Below are 21,016 nucleotides of genomic sequence, written 5' to 3'. Positions count from 1 at the left end.
AGCTCCTTATTGCCAAATTCAGACTTAAATTGATGAAAGTAGGGTAAACCACTAGATCATTCAGGTATGACCTAAATCAAATCCCTTATACAGTGGAAGTGAAGCAATCATAGATCAAATAAACATGCTTAGTATAAGTCTAAAGAACAAAAGCTTTTCAAACCATTGTTTAACATTCCTGGTAATATCCAGTTCATTTATTTCCATGTTGATTTACATATTGAGTAGTAGTATGCCTAAGCTTCCAGTAATAAAGCAGAATGTTAAATATAGCAGATTTTTTTTCTCACCTCATGATATTTAATTTCATTTGTTTCCATATTATCAATTGCTGGTTGTCAGTTAGACAAAACTTCAGTGTTAGAATGATTCTAAGTTAACTTAATTGCATATTATTTACACAGCTCTGTATCATGTGTCTGTGGAATACTAAAATTTTCACTTTCATTTCAATTCAAACTGACAGAAAAAAACTATTTTATGAAGATTAAAGCAAAATATTAATATCATTCATTTTAGCTCTCTATAAAATAGATTAGATATTCTTTCTGTAAAAGAAGATAATCTATCTTCAATTGTGTGTTCAAAATGCAAAGAGTTCACTTTGGTAAAGAAACTATTCTTACAATTTATCTCATTTATATGAAAGGACTTCTAGTAGCACAATGACTACAGACCCTTCCATCTTAATGCATTTGAATATTTATTCAATGAAATTTGAAAAGAAAAAAACTTGTCAATGGGTACATGAGCAACATTGTGCGATACTGTAAATTTAAGCTAATATTAAATCATCACACAAGCTTTTAAGTGTAAAATTACTGTGGCAGCACTCTGAGAGTTTGGGAAGTGGAACCCATTTAAGATTAGAAATCAAATTGATCACTAACCTTTTTGAATGATGAAAGTTCTATATACTTAACATTTCAAAATTTCAGTCTGGGTTATGGCTATTAATAAATAAATATTCTTTCTAGTATAAATAAATAAATAAGAAATATATTTATAAATAAAAGAAAGGCATTAAAGATATTTAATGATTTATCTCGCATGTTAAAATAATGTGTCAAATTACTAATTCAGCAGTACTTTTCCATAAATAGTTCCCAATGATTTTTAGTACCATGGAAGTAAATACTGCTAACTTTTAAATTATTATCATCTCAGATTTACTAATTGAGTTTAGTGTGAGTTCTTCATAGCTATTTCAGTGGGCATTTACCAGTTCTGTGTAATTTGAATTAGGTGGTGCATACTGTAGGCATCGTTTTTAATCAGGAAGAAATGAGATGTTATCACAGGATGGCTTGGCATTCACTCTTCTCTCAGTTTCACTCCAGGTGCATTTCACTGCATGGAATTGGCTTGTTGACTGAATTGGCCACTCTGTGTCCCTAAGAAAACTGCCATGATTGGGAAGCCATATGGTGCAATGCTGTAAGCTATATTAAATTTTGAGTCATATTTTGGCCAGCTTTGTTCTCATAACAGATTCAGAATTGTATCCATACAAATTTCTATTCACTTACTAATCACAAGTGTCTTTAAGCCCATATTTCTCTCTTTTATTTAGAGACTTTCAGTAGCGATGCTAGAGTTTAAATTTAAGGGCACTAGTAAAGAAGAAGGAAGAAATAGAGAAAGGTGGCACTTTAGGCCCACCCTGCATTTACCTTTGAAGAAGCAGTCTTCATTGTGGACAATGGTAATCTTGTGTTTCTTCAAGCAAGCAGCTCTGTGTACCTCACAGTGGTTTTCATAGAATTCCCCATCAGATCCACACACAGGTTTGTAGTGCCGGTTGCAATGGTCCATACAGGCACATTCTGCCTGCCCTGTCTCTCTGCTGAGAACACAGTGCCTTCCCAAACCACAGTATTTGTTTTCACAAGATCCCAAAGAGCCATCCTGAATCAGGATCCCTGTAGACAAAAAAAAAAAAAAAAGAGAGAGATAAAATCACTTGGATTTATAGATTGATGTATCCAAATAATATGCTGATATCAAAGTTTCAAGGGATTAGGAAAAAATAAGTCTAAGAGAAATACAATATAATCAGGGTTCAGTTGTTCTTAGGAGAAGGGATTTTTATCAGAACCAGACTTAAAAAAAAAAAAAAAATACCTTTGACATTGTCCCCTTCTTTCACTTTCTCTTTGAGCTCTTACCTCCATACTCAATGAGTATTACAGTCCATAAGGACAAGGGCTCTAAATTTAAACTGCGGAACTCAAATTTTCTGCCAATTATTAGCTTTATGCCCTTGGAAAAATTACTTCCCTGTGCTAAATTATCCCATCCATAATGCGAGGTTGATAGTATAGACCATCTCCTAGAGTGTACTAAGCAGTACATGTACTGATCCACAGGACACACAGTCCTGGCATATAGGAAATATTTAACAAATGCCAACGTTTACATTAGCAGAATTCTGCTGGGAGAAAGGAAACGTATGTATGTAAAGTGGGAAACAGGAGAGAATAGAAATGAGAAAAAGTGTCTTGAAAACTTTTTGGGTTCTAACGTCTGATCCTTTCTTGTTTTGACCTTTGCCACTTGGCAATCACTGATGCATTTCATGACTAAAGGAACAAATCATGAAGAATTTTATTATGTTGTTACTTGTTTAATCTAACAATCTACATCTGCCTCAAAAACATAGGAGAATCTAGCAGTCTTGCAGTAAAACCAAACCAAGTAATTTCATTCTTAGGCTTTTATAGGTAAATCTAAGAACATTACGTGACTGAAAAAAAAAAATAAAGTGTACATATATGTCTATGTATCTATCTATTTAAAAATGTATATAGAGAAAAATATATATTAAGGAATAATATATATTCACATATATACATATGTGTTAATGTGTGTAGATATATTTATCACTGCTGACACATACATGGCAAAAAAATAAAGTTTTGGGAGGTTGTAAACCCTGTGACTCAATGGGAAAGTATCTGCCTGCAATTAAGGAGATGTGATTTCAATTCCTGGATCAGGAACATCCTCTGGAGGAGGAAATGGCAAACCACTCCAGTATTCTTGCCTGGAGAAATCCAATGAACAGAGGAGTCTGGGAATCTACACTCCATGGAACCATACCTTGATTGGGTACCTAACACATCTATAATTTGGTTTCCTCATCTGAACAATGGGGATTATAGTATATCCTCAAAGGGTTATCAAGATTAAAAGGCTTGTGAGGGAGAGATCAAGATAGCAGATTAGGAGGCACCTGGGCTCACCACAAACACATCAAACTAAATATACATTGGAAAGACTCTTGCTGAAATCTACCTGGGACTAGCAGAAGAACTCTTCTACACCAAGGCTATAAACAAAGAGCCACAAAGCATCTGATAGGAAGGGAGGAGCAGGGATCAGTCATGAACCCACATCCCTATCTGAGAATACAGAAGAAGAATGGATATCACAGGTTTGGGGAATTCTCCCTGGGGAGCAAGGGATTCAAGCTACATATTAGGTACCCCAGCACAGGAGTCCAACAGGAGGTTAGCTCTCTTAGCTTGTTTGAAAACCAGTGGGGGTTACCAGAGGGCTGTCAGAAACTAAGACTCCCCACTTAAGGAATATACATACAGACTTACTCCTGGTTACATGGAGGCAGCAGATTGAAACTCCCTGAGGTTCTGGTCAGCCTGCCAAGACTTCTCCTGCCCATTCCCAGGCTGCATAGCCTCCTGCTCTAGCCCATCTTGTTCCTATTCCCCACTAAGCAATGAAAGTGCAAACATTTGGAAGGAAATGATCCAGTTCAGACTCCAGCCCTGCCTCTGACCAGTGTGAAAGCAGTCACTGCCAGCTCATGAGTCTCATGCCAGCCTATACATACTTGAGAGGGGACAGGGGCAGTTCAGTGGTGTGGCACCACCTTTGCAACACCAAGCCAGCATTTAAAAAATGTGCATCCCTGGGAAAAAGTGAAGTCAACACAGAAGTGCAACCCCAAGCACTCAGGTGCTGATCATATTCCAAATCAAAGTGGACCCAGGAGAAACCAGATCCCTCAGAGCTCCTGTTTTAGTCTGTTGGGTCCCTACATTGCCCCAGTCAGGACAGTAACAGTTATAGAGTAAAGAAGATGCCTTGACTTGCATCTGCGTCTGGTTTTGGCTCACCAAATTCAGCCCTAGGCTATTTGATGTACTTATGGCTGAAAACTTTCTGAACCTGAGGAAAAAAACAGGTGTCCAGATCAGGAAGCACAAGGGGGTCAAAACAAGATGAACCTCAAAATACCCACAGAGATATGTCATAAATGGCAAAGAGAAAAGCAAGGAGTCACAGAGAAGGGGAGCCTCATAAGGTTATCAGCTCATATCTCTGCAGAAACTTTTCAGGCAAGAATGGAATGGCATATATTCCAAGTGGTGAAAGGAAAAACCTGTAACCCAAGATGCTCTACCCAGCAAGGTTATCATTCAGAATTGAAGGAGAGGTAAAGAACCTCTTAGACATGCAAATGCTAAAAGAATTGATCAATATTAAACTGACCTTACAAGAAGTATTGAAGTCTCATTTAAGTGAAAAAGAAAAGGCAATAAGAAATGATAGGGTGGTAAAATCCCCAGTAGAAAAGTCAAGTACATAGTAAAAGCTGTGGATCCAGCACTTAAATAACGTAGTATAAAAGTTAAAGGACCAAAGTTATAAAATCAACTATAGCTAAACAATAAACAGTTAGGGATAGACATTAAGAAGTAAAATATGAACTCAAAAAGTATAATATGTATGTAGGGAATAAAAAATATAGATGTTTAAGAACATATTTGTATTTAAATGACTATCAGGGTAAATCAAGTAGATATAGTTATATGTCAACATTTATGAGCTTTATGGTAATCACAAAACAAAAACCTACAATAAATACACACAAAAAATAAATATACAAAAACTAGACAGAATAGAACACAAATATAACACTGAGGAAAAACATCAAACAACAGATAAGAGACAAAGGAAAAAAAGGAACTAAAGCAAAAGCAAAATTCAGAAAATAAATAACAAAATAACAGTAATTACATGCATATCAATAATCACTTTAAATGTCAATAGACTAAATTATCCAATCAAAATATAAAGGAGAGAAGGTTGAGTTAAAAAAAAGGACAACAACAGCAAAAACAAGACCCATCTATGCTGCTTACAGGATAATCAATTTAGAGCTAAACACACAAAAATGCTGAAAGTGAGGTATGGAAAAATATATTCCATGGAAATGGAAACAAAAGTATGCTGGATAGGCTTTCTATTTTAAAATGGACTTTAAAACAAAGTTTATAATAAAAGACAAAAAAAGACATATAAGGATAAAGGAATCAATACAATAAAAAGGTATAGCATTTTAAAATATAAATTCAACTATGAGTGCTTAAATATATAAAGTAGCAATAAACAGGAATAAAGGAAAATTGACAACAATAAAATAATTATAGGGGACTTTATATTTTATCAATCTTTTATCAATGGACAGATCATCCAGACAGAAAATTAATAAGAAAACAATGACATTCAGTTCAGTCACTCAGTCCTGTTCCACTCTTTGAGACCCCATGAACCACAGTACGACAGGCCTCCCTGTCCATCACTAACTACTGGAGTTCACCCAAATTTGAATCTATTAAGTCCATGATGCCATCCAACCATCTCATCCTTTGTCATCCCCTTCTCCTCTTGCCCTCAATCTTTCCTAGTATCAGGGTCTTTTCAAATGAGTCAGGTCTTCGTATCATGTGGCCAAAGTAATGGAGTTTCAGCCTCAACATCAGTCTTTCCAATGAACATGAAGGACTGATCTCCTTTAGGATAGACTGGTTGGATCTCCTTGCAGTCCAAGGGACTGTCAAGAGTCTTCTCCAACACCACAGTTCAAAAACATCAGTTCTTCAGCGCTCAGCTTTCTTTACAGTTCAACTCCACATCCATACATGAATACTGGAAAAACCATAGCCTTGACTACACAGACCTTTGTTGACAAAGTAATGTCTCTGCTTTTTAATATGCTGTAGGTTGGTCATAACTTTCCTTAAGGAGTAAGACACATTACAAGAGTTGGAATACATATAATAGGACATTATATTTAAAAACAGCATCATCAGAGAGTAAATTAGATAATACTTTGATATAAATAAATATGAAAATATAAATTTCACAATGCTGTGCACCTGAAACTAATATAACATTGCAAATCAAGTACATTTCATTTTTTTTCTCATTTTTTTATTTTATATTTTAACTTTACAATATTGTATTGGTTTTGCCATATATCAAAATGAATCCGCCACAGGTATACATGTGTTCCCCATCCTGAAACCTCTTCCCTCCTCCCTCCCCATACCATCCCTCTGGGTCGTCCCAGTGCACCAGCCCCAAGCATCCAGTATCATGCATCGAACCTGGACTGGTGACTTGTTTCATATATGATATTATACATGTTACAATGCCATTCTGGAAATAGAGCTGCCTTATGATACAGCAATCCCACTGCTGGGCATACACACTGAGGAAACCAGAATTGAAAGAGACATGTGTACCCCAATGTTCATCGCAGGACTGTTTATAATAGCCAGGACATGGAGGCAACCTAGATGTCCATCAGCAGATGAATGGATAAGAAAGCTGTGGTACATATACACAATGGAGTATCACTCAGCCATTAAAAAGAATACATTTGAATCCTCTTTCACTTTCATTAAGAGGCTCCTCAGTTCTTTATCAGCAGATGAAAGGATAAGAGAGTACATTTCATTTGAAAAAGGTCTAGGCACATGTAAAACTCCCTTTAAAAGTTAGTTAATTTGCTAGTTTTAAAAAACTAATATTCACAAGAACAGATACACAACTAAGCATTTAAATCATTAATTTATTAGTTTTTATAAATAAAAGCTTGAAGTATTTTTATTTTCATAATACAAGTAATTACAAATGGAATTTAGAAAAAATTGAAATTAAAAAAAGGACCAAAACTATCAGAAGTATAATTTAAGAAATAATTTATATTTTTGATACCAGTGTAAATTGAAGCAAATCTTCTTGAAAGAAACTTTATATTAATTATACTCTAATACCATATTAAAATTTTTTGATAAAATATTCAAAGACATTTATAACAAAAGATAAGAAAAAAAGAATTGATTGAACCAAGCTTTCCAATATAATATTATTTTAACTAACTGATGGCTCTGAAATATTTAGTATATTTTGGAAAATAAATTTAAAGTCATACTTCTTGAAGTTTGGCATCGTGTAATGACCTAGAGAAGTTTCATAGAATAGACCAAACCTTGAGTTTAGAGTTTCTGACTAAATAGATATGGAATTGAACCCCAAATTTATATTTCTAATTTTCCAGGTTATGATAATTCTGTTTCTGTGATCAAATTTTTGGGTCTTTGACTTAATGAAATCATACTTGCTAGATAAAATAAATAAAAACAGAAAGACTAAGAAAACACTTATGCTCTTAAGTTTAAAAATGGGAAGTTTAAGTTTATGTCATTATTGTTGTTGATGTTCAGTCTCTAAGTCGTGTCTCACTTTTGCAATCGCATGGACTGTAGCATGCCAAGCTCCTCTCTCCTCCTCTGTCTCCTGGAGTTTGCTCAAATTCATGTTCATTGAGTCAGTGATGCTATCTAATAATCTCATCCTCTGTCACTACTTTCCACTTTTGCCTTCAATCTTTTCCAGTATCAGGGTCTTTTCCAGTAAGTTGGCTCTTTGCACCAGGTGGCCAAATTATTGGAGCTCTGGCTTCAGCATCAGTCCTTCTAATGAATACTGAGGGCTAATTTCCTTTAGGATTGACTTGTTTGATCTCCTTCCTGTCCAAAAGACTCTTGAGAATCTTCTCTAATTTGGCATCATTAATACTTCAGCACTCAGCCTTCTTTATGGCCCAACTCTCACATCTGTACATGACTACTGGAAAAACTATAGCTTTGACTATATGGGACTTTGCTGGCAAAGTGATGTCTCTGTTTTTTAATACCGTCTCTAGGTTTTTCATAGCTTTTCTTCCAAGGAGCAAGTACCTTTTAATTTCATACATGCAGTCACTGTCCACAATGATTTTGGAGCCAAAGAAAATAAAATCTGTCACTGCATCCACATTTTCCAGTTCTATTTGCCAAGAAGCAATGGGACCAGATTTCATGATCTTAGTTTTTTGAATGTTGAGTTTCAAACCAGAATTTTCACTCTCCTCTTTGACCCTCATCAAGAGACTCTTTAGTTCCTCTTTCCTTTCTGCCATTAGAGTGGTATAATCTGCATATTTGAGGTAGCTGATATTTCTCCCAGCAATCTTTATACCAGCTCATGATTCATCCAGCCCAGCATTTTGCATGATGTATTCTGGATATAAATTAAATAAACTGAGTGACAATATACAGCCTTGTCTTACTCCTTTCCCAATTTTAAAGCATTTAGTTTTTTTCTATTCTGTTACTTCTTGACCCACATACAGATTTGTCAGGACACAGTAGTCAGGTACTCTCCTCTCTAAGAATTTTCCACAGTTTATTGTGATCCACACAGTTAAGGAGTTTAACATAATAAAAAAAAAAATAGAAGTAGATGTTTTTCTGGAATTACCTTGCTTTCTCCAAGATTGAGTGAACATTGACAATCTGCTCTCTGGTACCTCTAACTCTTTGAAACCCAGCTTGTGCATAGGGAATTTTTCACTTCATGACTGCTGAAGCCTAGCTTGAAGAATTTTGATCATAATGTTGCTAATATGAGAAATGAGCACAATTGTGGAGTAGTTTGAGCATTCTTTGACATTGCTCTTCTTTGGGATTGGAATGAAAACTGCCCTTTTTTTAGTCCTGAGGCCACTGCTGACTTTTCCAAAATTGCTGGCATATTGAGTGCAACACTTTAACAGCATCAGCTTTTAAAATTTTAAATAGCTCAACTGGAATTCTATCAACTTCACTAGCTTTGTTCATAGTAATGCTTCCTAAGACCCACTTGACTTCACACTCCACAATGTCCAGCTTAGGTGTCTGACCAAATCATCATGGTTATCCTGGTCATTAAAACTTTTCTTGTATAGATCTTCTGTGTATTCTTCCCACCTCTTCTTAATCTCTTCTGCTTCTGTTAGTTAGTTCAGTCACTCAGTCATGTCCAACTCTTTGCGACCCCATGAATCACAGCACACCAGGCCTCCCTGTCCATCGCCAACTCCCAGAGTTCACTAAAACTCACATCCATCAAGTCGGTGATGCCATCCAGCCATCTCATCCTCTGTCGTTCCCTTCTCCTCCTGTCCCCAATCCCTCCCAGCATCAGAGTCTTTTCCAATGAGGCAACTCTTCGCATGAGGTGGCCAAAGTACTGGAGTTTCAGCTTTAGCATCATTCCTTCCAAAGAACACCCAGGGCTGATCTCCTTCAGAATGGACTGGTTGGATCTCCTTGCAGTCCAAGGGACTCTCAAGAGTCTTCTCCAACACCACAGTTCAAAATCATCAATTCTTCAGCCTTCAGCTTTCTTCACAGTCCAACTCTCACATCCATACATGACCACAGGAAAAACCATAGCCTTGACTAGACGGACCTTTGTTGGCAAAGTAATGTCTCTGCTTTTCAATACGCTATCTAGGTTGGTCATAACTTTCCTTCCAAGAAAGGAATGCAGATGCAATCTGCAATCACCATCTGCAGTGATTTTGGAGCCCAGAAAAATAAAGTCTGACACTGTTTCCACTGTTTCCGCATCTATTTCCCATGAAGTGATGGGACCGGATGCCATGATCTTCATTTTCTGAATGTTGAGCTTTAAGCCAACTTTTTCACTCTCCTCTTTCACTTTCATCAAGAGGCTTTTGAATTCCTCTTTACTCTCTGCCATAAGGATGGTGTCATCTGCATATCTGAGGCTATTAATATTTCTCCCGGCAATCTTGATTCCAGCTTGTGCTTCTTCCAGCCCAGCATTTCTCATGATGTACTCTGCATAGAAGTTAAATAAGCAGAGTGACAATATACAGCCTTGACGTACTCCTTTTCCTATTTGGAACCAGTCTGTTGTTCCATGTCCAGTTCTAACTGTTGCTTCCTCTGCTTCTGTTAAGTCCTTACAATTTCTGTGTTTATTGCATGAAATGTTCCCTGATATCTCCAATTTTCTTGAAGACATCTCTAGTCTTTTCCATTCTATTTTTCTCTATTTCTTTGCACCGTTCATTTAAGAACATCGTATCTCTCCCTGCTATTCTCTGGAACTCTGCATTCACTTGGCTATATCTTTCCCTTTCACTCTTGCCTTTTGATTCTCTTCTTTCTTCTGCTATTTGTAAAGCCTCCTCAGACAACCACTTTGCATTCTTTTATTTCTTTTTCTTTGGGATGGCTTTGGTCATGATTAAAACCAGATAAAATCAGATGATAAAATTAACACAATTAATTAGGTAATTGGATATGCTGCTGCTGCTAAGTCGCTTCAGTCGTGTCCAACTCTGTGCGACCCCATAGACGGCAGCCCACCAGGCTCCCACATCTCTGGGATTCTCCAGGCAAGAACACTGAAGTGGGTTGCCATTTCCTTCTCCAAATTGGATATAATATTGGCCAAATTTTTCTAATTTTACATAATTGTTTTTTTATTGTTCAATGTAACACATTAAAAAAAGAAAACCTATAGATGTGTCAAACAACTGTAAAATAATGAGCAATTTCATGTTTGAAAATTTTTACCTTATACTCCTACTGGTACTTAGGCCTATTGTCAAGCTTTTAGGGTCCAAATGGGGTTGTCATTATAACACAGGCATTTGACTCATGTAGTTGTATTTTTGTAGTTTTACAACTTATATTTTCTTTATTTATTTACCATCTTACTAACAATTTATTTTTTTTTGCTATGAAATAATTTATAATTTACCAATAAAAAGTTGTATTTAAAAAATATCTAAAATTAAGTTTAAAGTCAATAGGGTCAAGATATTATTTTGCATTTTGGTCACAAACTGAGGTGACTATCCAACCAGTACAGTTTCTAAAGAAGAAGGAATGCTCTGCTATAAATGAGGTCATTTATGATTTATTTAGGTCAATGAGTCTCTTTCCTTGATTCTCCCTCTTCAATTTTTCCTTTTTGCCTATACTCCAGTTCAGAGATTTGTATTAGAATGGCCAATAGACCATTTTCTAGAAGTTAATGAACTGCCTTACACTAGCTAGAAGCTGTGTGTTGCATATAGCTCTTACAATTAAAAGAAATTTAATTAATTCATAGGCAATTCAAAAGAAAGCTCACATTATGTAAATGAATAGCTAGAACATATCCTTTCTGACAGTAATTATCCATGACTAATGCTGAACTTAAGTATCAGCTGAGATTAAATCAATTTAATCTGATCAACATGTCAAAGATTTCTTTTAAGTATACTCTGTCAGATAGCACACTAAATGAATTTTACTCAAGTACTTATATCCTGCCATCTCACAACTTAATAGAATAACATTTTCCCCCAAAAATGTTGTATATTTAGTAAGCACGTTATTTTATAGCTTCTATGCCTTCAGGGCATTACAATGATTTCTCGGTTTTAAAATAAACAGAACTGAAAGAAAACACAAAAGATACCATATGTAAAGCAAAATTATTCTGCTGCTGCTGCTGCTAAGTCGCTTCAGTCGTGTCCGACTCTGTGCAACCCCATGGACTGCAGCCTACCAGGCTTCTCCGTCCATAGGATTCTCCAGGCAAGAACGCTGGAGTGGGTTGCCATTTCCTTCTCCAATGCATGAAAGTGGAAAGTGAAAGTGAAGTCGCTCAGTCGTGTCCGATTCTTAGCGACCCCATGGACTGCAGCCCACCAGGCTCCTCCATCCATGGGATTTTCTGGGCAACAGTACTGGAGTGGGGCGCCATTGCCTTCTCCCAAATCATTCTACATAATTCTAAATATGATATTCTCAATTATGATGCAATTCTCAATTGTTTTACATGATATACACTTTATCAAATAGGTACTTAAATAGAGCAGATATAGGTTGAAATAAACTTTAGTAAAATATGTTATTTTTATGTGCAAGGTACAGTATTAGATGCTACAGAATAGATCAAAAAAGCAGACATAGATATTTTTGCTAGTTGCTGACAAAGGACATAAAGCAGGATTTAGGCCCCAGGAGAGAGGCAACAATTTGGGGGCATATTTAGAGACACAAAGGTGTGTGAGATGGATAATATCAGGTAAAAGCTCACATATATTATGTCATGGCATAGTTGAGGTTATATTTGATAGGAGCTCAAAAGAGATGTAAGGAATACACAGAGTATGAATAAAGTTTGATGCTAGATTTAAAGCAGTAGCAACAGGAGGAAAAAAGAAACAAATTTTGTTGAGCTAACTAACCTATAAGCAAAGCTGTTTTAGAGCACCAAGTTATTTGAGGTGTCAATTGTCTCATCAAAGTGCATAATGTTATAGTAAAAATGCAAGGATTATGCTAACTTTGATTTGTTAAAAAAGAACAACAGATTTGGGGGCAGATAATAGGATTATAGTCTTTGCTTTTCTTTGCTATTAGTCTGACTTCAGCCAGGCTGCAATCTTCTTGAGCTAGAAGTTCAAAGGGTAAGATAAGAGGAAACAAACATCTTTAGACTTACTCTCATCAAACAAATTATGTCATTTAACAATCCTTGGCAAAGCAGTTTCTAATAAAAGGTAATTTGAGAAATGTATTTAGTAATCTTTCTCTAAATATATTTAGAAATATCAATAATCTCAGATATGAAGATAATACCATCCTTATGGTAGAAAGCATAGAGGAACTGAAGAGCCTCTTGATGAAAGTGAAAGAGAGCGTGAAAGGCTGACTTAAAATTCAACATTCAAAAACCAAAGATCATGGCATCCAGTCCCATGACTTCATGGCAAATAGATGGGGAGACAATGGAAACAGTGCAGATTTTATTTTCTTGGGCTTCAAAATCATTGAAGATGGTGACTGCAGCCATGAAATTAAAAGACATTTGCTCCTTGGAAGAAAAGCTATGACCAATCTAGACAGCATATTAAAAAGCAGAGACATTACTTTGCCAACAAATGTCCATCAAGTTAAAGCTATGGTTTTTCCAATGGTCATGTATGGATGTGCGAGTTGGACCTTGAAGAAAGTTGAGTGCTGAAAAATGGATGCTTTTAAACTGGGGTGTTGGAGAAGACTCTCAAGAATCCCTTGAACTGCAAGGGGATCAAACCAGTCAATCCTAGAGGAAATCAGTCCTGAATATTCATTGAAAGATTGATGCTGAAACTCCAATACTTTGGCCACTTGATGTGAAGAACTGACTCACTGGAAAAGACCCTGATACTGGGAAAGATTGAAGGTAGGAGGAGAAGGGGAAGACAGAGGGTGAGATGGTTGGATGGCAACACTGACTCCATGGACATGAGTTTGAAAAATCTCCAGGATGGACAGGGAAGCCTGGCATGCTGCAGTGTGCTGCTGCTGCTGCTGCTGCTGCTGCTAAGTCACTTCGGTAATGTCCAACTCTGTGCGACCCCATAGACAGCAGCCCACCAAGCTCCTCCGTGCCTTGGATTCTCCAGGCAAGAATACTGGAGTGGGTTGCCATTTCCTTCTCCAATGCATGTTTGCATGCTAAGTCGTTTCAGTCGTGTCTGACTCTGTGCGACCTCATGGACAGCAGCCCATCAGGCTCCTCCATCCACAGGACTCCCCAGGAAAGAATACTGGAGTGGGTTGCCATTTCCTCCTCCAGTGTTGCAGTCTGTGGGGTCGCAAAGAGTTGGACATGACTGAGCGACTGAACTGAATTGATAGCATCAACTGTACAAGATGAAAAATTATTTTTTAGCTTCAGTTCAGTTCAGTTCAGTCGCTCAGTCGTGTCTGACTCTTTGTGACCCCATGAATTGCAGCACACCAGGCCTGCCTGTCCATCACCAACTCCCAGAGTTCACTCAAACTCATGTCCATCGAGTCAGTGATGCCATCCAGCCGTCTCATCCTCTGTCGTCCCCTTCTCCTCCTGCCCCCAACCCCTCCCAGCATCAGAGTCTTTTCCAATGAGTCTACTCTTCGCATGAGGTGGCCAAAGTATTGGAGTTTCAGCTTCAGCATCAGTCCTTCCAACGAACACCCAGGACTGATCTCCTTAGATTTGCTAAATTGTCTTTTTCCTAGAATTTTCTCTTTTTTTTTTTTCTTTGCACTGTTAGTACTTATAAAAATGGACTCTAACATCAAAGTCCTTTATTTGGATTCCAACTGTCACTACAAGTGTGATTTCATGCAAGTTAAAGTCACTGCACCTCAGTTTCCCCATATAACTAGAAGATAAAAAAAACTGTGCATTGTTTAAATGAATATATAAAGTGGAGGTAATAATAGTAATCATAGCAGCATATGGTTGTTGAGAGGATTAAGTGAAATGAGGTACAGAAAGTTCCTGGCATAGTGTATATTTTAATAAATACAGTTTTAAAGAATTATCATTAACTATGGATTTGGCATGCAAAATATATTGGCTTAAAATCATTGGAACAGATAAAGAACAGACTTTCACAACACTGGTTATTATTATAGCTCTTGGAAATGTATTTATTGGAGTGTTTAAAAGTGTGTTTTCAAATAATGCACCTAAAATTGTCAACAGTATCCAGTAGATAATAATTTCCTCATATGCAAAAAAAAAAAGTAAATTCACATTTGTTCATTAGATAGTTTGATTTAAATATTAAAAAATATGGTAACATTTATTTTCCATGTATGGAAAAATTGTAAATCTCTTCAATAAATCCAAAATAAAATTTTCTGTTGAACACTGTAAACTCTAACAAAACACATATGATCCTCACAAATGTCATGCAAGTGATAATTCAAGTAAATATTCCAAACATACAGACTGAGCTAGTGGGATCTTTTCATGAACTTTAATAACTGAAATATTTATTCCCTGCTACTATTTTGTAAAGTTGGTTAAAACAAGGCTGCTTGACTATAAGTTTGCCTGGGGCACGACTACTGAGAAACAGTTCAAATGGTCACATCTCTACAGTTCAACAAATTTGGAACTTTCAATACCATCTTATTTCAGACAATCCATTGGACTTCTGCAAGCACCTTCATGTAATTCTGCATTCAGATTTATTTTAAAAGAAATAAATTTGAAGAAAAAAAGGTAAGTACAGAAAATGCTGGGGATTCAGCTTTATTGCATCCATCCAAATTATAGTTTCTGTTTAATACAAATTAGTTTTTGCCAGTGGAAATGAGTTTTGATGTATCATTTCAAGAAGTTAGAAGATTTGAGGTAACTAAATAAAATGACAAGAGTTACTTCTTATTTCATGTCTGCACTGTGATTGCAGCAGCAGAACACTGAAAGAGTTTAAGCAACACTCTCAAACCTCTGACTTCAACTTGTGATCTTGATAACAAAGTACAAAATTGTTTTTATCATTAATTTTATCCCTTCCAAGTCCCATCTAAGACTGTATTTTTCTCTTAATATCTTCTCTAGTCAATTGAGAATTTAGAGTAGTATTTTTGTTAAATACTTGGCCAGATAAAAATATTTTTTAATCATCATGTTATTTATTTAGATTATAGAAATGGGTCAGAAGACAAAGAAATCTTGCTATAATAGCTTCAATTGATAGCTAGAAATGTCTTGGCATGATAGATAGATAGTCGATAAAGAGTGAAAGAAAGAAAGAGAGACAGATAAATCAGAAGCAAAAATTAGATATGTAATTTTTTTTAGATAATTATGATACTTAAAAGCAAATGTTACTGAAGATTTTGAGTGACAAACCTATGATAAACCTAGACAGCATATTGAAAAGCAGAGATATCTCTTTGCTGACAAATGTCTGTATGGTCAAAGCTATGATTTTTCCAGTAGTGATGTATGGATGTGAGAGTTGGACCATGAATAAGGTGCTGGAGAAGACTCTTGAGAGTCCCTTGGACTGTAAGGAGATCAAACCAATCAATCCTAAAGGAAATCAACCCTGAATATTCATTTGAAGCACTGTTGCTGAAGCTCCAATACTTTGGCCACCTAATACAAAGAGCCAACTCATTGGAAAAGACCTTGATGCTGGGAAAGATCAAAGGCAAGAGGAGAAGGGGTGGCAGAGGATGAGATGGTTAGATAGCATCATCAACTCAATAGATATGAATCTGAGCAATCTCTGGGACATAGTGCAGGACAGAGGAGCCTGGCATGCTGCCGTCAATGGAGCTGCAAAGAGTTTGGTATGACTTAGCGACTGAACAAAAACAATGGAAATGTATTTATTTTGCTAAGTAGTTAGGTGCCATTCTCCTTTACGATGCTGCCTAAGCTCAATTCCAGAAAAATAAAAGACCCAAATCAAAAAGTGGGCCAAAGAACTAAACAGAAATTTCTCCAAAGACATACAGATGGCTAACAAACATGAAAAGATGCTCAACATTACTTATTGTCAGAGAAATGCAAATAAAAACCACAATGAGGTACCATTTCACACCAGTCAGAATGGCTGCAATCCAAAAGTCGACAAGCAATAAGTGCTGGAGAGGGTGTGGAGAAAAGGGAACCCTCTTACACTGTTGGTGGGAATGCAAACTAGTACAGCCACTATGGAGAACAGTGTGGAGATTCCTTAAAAAACTGGAAATAGAACTGCCATACAACCCAACAATCCCAGTGCTGGGCATACATACTGAGGAAACCAGAATTGAAAGAGACAAGTGTACCCCAATGTTCATCGCAGCACTGTTTATAATAGCCAGGACATGGAAGCAACCTAGATGTCCATCAGCAGATGAATGGATAAGAAAGCTGTAGTACATATACACAATGGAATATTACTCAGCCATTAAAAAGAATACATTTGAATCAGTTCTAATGAGGTGGATGAAATGGGAGCCTATTATACAGAGTGAAGTAAGCCAGAAGGAAAAACACCAATACAGTATACTAATGCATATATGTGGAATTTAGAAAGAAGATAGCAATAACCCTGTATGCAAGACAGCAAAAGAGACATAGATATATTGAACAGTCTTTTGGACTCTGGGAGAGGGAGAGGGTGGGATGATATGGGAGAATGGCATTGAAACATGTAAAATATCATATGTGAAACGAATCACCAGTCCAAGTTTGATGCATGATACAGGGTGCTCAGGGCTAGTGCACTGGGATGACCCAGAGGGATGGGATAGGGAGGGAGGTGGGAGTGGGGTTCCGGATGGGGAACACGTGTACACCCATGGCGGATTCAAGTCGATGTATGGCAAAACCAATACAATATTGTAAAGTACAATAAAATTAATTTAAAAAATGATGCTGCCTAATATAATAAACAAGGAAATAAATTAATTCATTAACATACAGACAAGTATTTATATAAGACTATGCAATGAAAATAAAGATATATGCTAAATCATCTGTGAAACTAAAAATACTTCAGGCGCTGGAATAAACCCCAAACTTTAAAACATCATTATTTCTTATGAAAATGTAAAGCATTAGATAGATGATTTTCAAATAGTGTACATGTTTTCACACAGTGGTAAAAAATATTAAATTGTAAAATCAAAAATTCTAAGTGAAGATCAAATTTTATAATAAAAGGGTATATTTGAGTAGATAATTTTTAGATTCATTATAATGCTAATTTTTAGAGTATGATCAGCCATATGGCTAATAGAGAATTGAGGGAGAAATAAAGACAGCAGTTTCCATTATAACTATAGGAATTAATGCCTGTTAAAAGAAATTTGCATTTGGTATTTAAATGGTTTCATTTCAAAATTCACATCAAAAAGTTATTTTGAAATATCATTATTTATAAGAAATAGAGATGACTTATTATTTGACTTATTATTTATGCTTTTAATCAAGGAACTTGATTTTTAGAGTGTTTTTAGGTTCACAGCAAAACTGAGTGGAAAGTACAAAAAGTTTCTTAAATCAGTTCCAGAAAAGACGAGTACTATATGATCTCACTTATATGAGCTTCTTAGAGTAATCAAAACGATAGAGTAAAATGGTAACTTGACAGGGATCAGAGAAGAGGGGAATGAGGAATTACTGTCTAATAGTTGTAGAATTTCAGTTTTGCAAGATAAAAAGTTCTGGAGATGAATGTTGGTGATGGTAGTTCAACAGTATGAATGTACTTAAAACCACTGAACTGGACACTACTGAGCAACTACGCAGCAGCACTACACATAAAACAGTGAAGATGGCAGATTTTATGTTGTATGTTTTTAACCGTGAAAGAATTAGAAAAAAAAAAAATTCAATGTGTAGAGTTCCTATGTATTTCCTCCTTCTAAAAACAAACATCTTTCACCACCATCAACCAACTTGAACATCTACTATTTGTAAAAAAGTGAGCATTACGTATTTGCTAAGAATGAAATTTCATCTGTATCTGAAACAATATAGTTCTATAAATAAGGTATAAATCTTTAATCTCATTTTTAAGTCATTTTTTTTTTTTCTCTTTGAGGGTTTGGGCTGGTGTCAGAGAGGATTTACTGAAACAGCAAGGCATGGGAGAAACACTGATCTGAGGTTCAGACTACACAGTTCATTATTGATAGAATTCTAATTTTTATTCTCATGGTCAATCAAGTTCTTTGAACATTAAAGAAAATTAGGATGAAAAACACTATCTCTACATCCATCAACACATTTCCTTCAGCCTCCCTTTTCTCTCCTCCATCATCTGTGGTTTAAATCTATTTCATATCACATTTGTCCAAAAACTTTAACTTTACTCATCCTCTGAATTCTGTCAATTCCCCCAGCTTATGTTTCCGGAATAAAAGCAGTTTTTTGTTTGTTTTCGTTTTTTCTGGATTTTTAGGTGTTTACCTTCCTTGAGGTAACAGACACAGATTCAATCTACTGATTGAACTGGATAAATGCTCATGTCTTCAAATGAATGAATGATATTAGATTCCTCACTGATGTACTCTCAAATATTTTTCAGAAATAAAATGATTATAGCTATAGAATATGTATGCATAAATGTATGTGCTTCTGCTAAGTCACTTCAGTCGTGTCCGACTCTGTGCAACCCCATAGATGGGAGCCCACCAGGCTCCCCCGTCCCTAGGATTCTCCAGGCAAGAACACTGGAGTGGGTTGCCATTTCCTTCTCCAATGCATGAAAGTGAAAAGTGAAAGTGAAGTTGTTCAGTCGTGTCAGACTCTTAGCGACCCCATGGACTGCAGCCCACCAGGCTCCTCCGTCCATGGGGTTTTCCAGGCAAGAGTACTGGAGTGGGGTGCCATTGCCTTCTCCGTATGTATGTACTTAGAGACACCTAATAATAGACTACTATTAATACTTTGTTGCTTCCAAGGTGATGCTAGTGGTAAAGAACCTGCTGACAATGCAGGAGACTTAAGAGATGTAGGTTTGATCCCTGGGTTAGGAAAATCTCCTGGAGGAGAGCATGGAAACCCACTCCAGTGTTCTTGCCTGGATAATCCTATAGACAAAAAAGCCTGGTGGACTACAGTCCATAGGACCACAGAGTCAGATTGACTGAAGTGACTTAGCACCCAAGCATAGATGTTAGAATGCTATCTGAAACATAACAAGTACCCACCATAGTGAAAAAAACACATAATCCAGTCTAGTAAGGTTCTGAAAGGAGAAAAGATTCCAGAGCGGGGGCGGGGGGGGGGCGGGAAATGGCACTGTATAGGAATTAGTCATGGAGAGAAGAGAATCATGAAAGGAGATTTGGAGCAAAAGTGTGAATTTATGAACAAAATAATTACATGTTGCCAAAGTATAGAGATTATGGCTGGGATTCTTAGAAGATGTGGTTAATGAATTAGGGAAATGATAACAGTAACCTTGACGGCTATGTTACTGACGTTGTGGAAGTTAGCACTTAATAGATTTAAGAAAGAGCATACATACATAGAGGATAGAAGAGAAATAGTATGAGTTTTAAGAAGCTACCACTTTACTTTGAAAATAGCATGTCAAAAAAAGGAGAGAACTATAAGAAAATCAATTTTTAGAGCAAAATGGAATTAGTTAGAAAGGGAGGAAGCAAAAAGTGTAGCTTTGAACATGAAAGAATCAAGGGTGGTTATAAATAATGATAATTGTTTAAACAACATTGCCAGCAGTCAAAGTAATCATTAAGTAATATTTTTAATATCCCTGAATAATAATAAAAACAGTAAGCACAAGAACAGTAATTGGCTGTGGATTAAAATGACACAACTGAAGGTAAAGTCCAAATACGTTTAATTGCACTAATCTGCAAAGTCATGTTATTTTTCATCCATCTTCATTCAGGTCACATGGAAGAGAGGAGAGGTAAGATTATGGCATTATTGAGAGTCAGGCTCCTACATGTTCCATGTTGTGGAAGGATGAGATGGATGAGATGGAACCCAAAATACTGCATATAGGTTACAAAGAACAGGATAAAATAGGGGAAACAAGGCAGTTTCCTAAATTCTTGCCTGGTAAGTTGTTTTCTACTTTTTTTTTCTTTTTTTTAAATTTTATTTTATTTTTAAACTTATACAAATTGTATTAGTTTTGCCAAATATCAAAATGAATCTGCCACAGGTATACACGTGTTCCCCATCCTGAACCCTCCTCCCTCCCCACACCATCCCTCTGGGTAGTCCCAGTGCACCAGCCCCAAGCATCCAGTATCGTGCATAGAACCTGGACTGGCAACTTGTTTCATACATGATATTATACATGTTTCAATGCCATTCTCCCAAATCTTCCCACCCTCTCCCTCTGCAACAGAGTCCATAAGACTGTTTTCTACTTTAATATCACTTATAGTCAAGGAATTATGTTCAACATGATCTTTTCAGCTGAAATGGCAACATATTGAAGTTTCTCTAATACATATGAAAGCAAGAAATTCTTCTTTCACCCACCCTAGTAACAGGAGACTTTTTACATGTAAAATTGGCAAGATCTTAAACCTTTTTTTTTTTTTCTTCCAAGATA

The 21,016-nt window shown here is 36.3% G+C and overlaps 1 protein-coding gene across 4 annotated transcripts in view; it reads right to left on the bottom strand.

The window, feature by feature from the left end:
• Positions 1-21,016, bottom strand: part of FSTL5 (follistatin like 5) — a 937,973-nt gene that overhangs the window by 617,007 nt on the left and 299,950 nt on the right. For all 4 annotated transcript variants that reach the window (XM_086345931.1, XM_086345933.1, XM_086345932.1 and 1 more), the window contains exon 4: positions 1,674-1,922. In XM_086345931.1, the coding sequence (XP_086202057.1) occupies positions 1,674-1,922 (249 nt within the window). The remainder of the gene's footprint in view (positions 1-1,673; positions 1,923-21,016) is intronic.

The sequence above is a fragment of the Bos grunniens genome, chromosome 17 (genome assembly GCF_055505025.1).
Source record: "Bos grunniens cultivar Pamir isolate PY7600 chromosome 17, Bosgru_T2T1.0, whole genome shotgun sequence".
Classification (NCBI taxonomy): domain Eukaryota; kingdom Metazoa; phylum Chordata; class Mammalia; order Artiodactyla; family Bovidae; genus Bos; species Bos grunniens.
The sequence above is the reverse complement of the archived record's forward strand: the minus strand, read 5'-3'. Positions and strand labels throughout refer to the sequence as shown.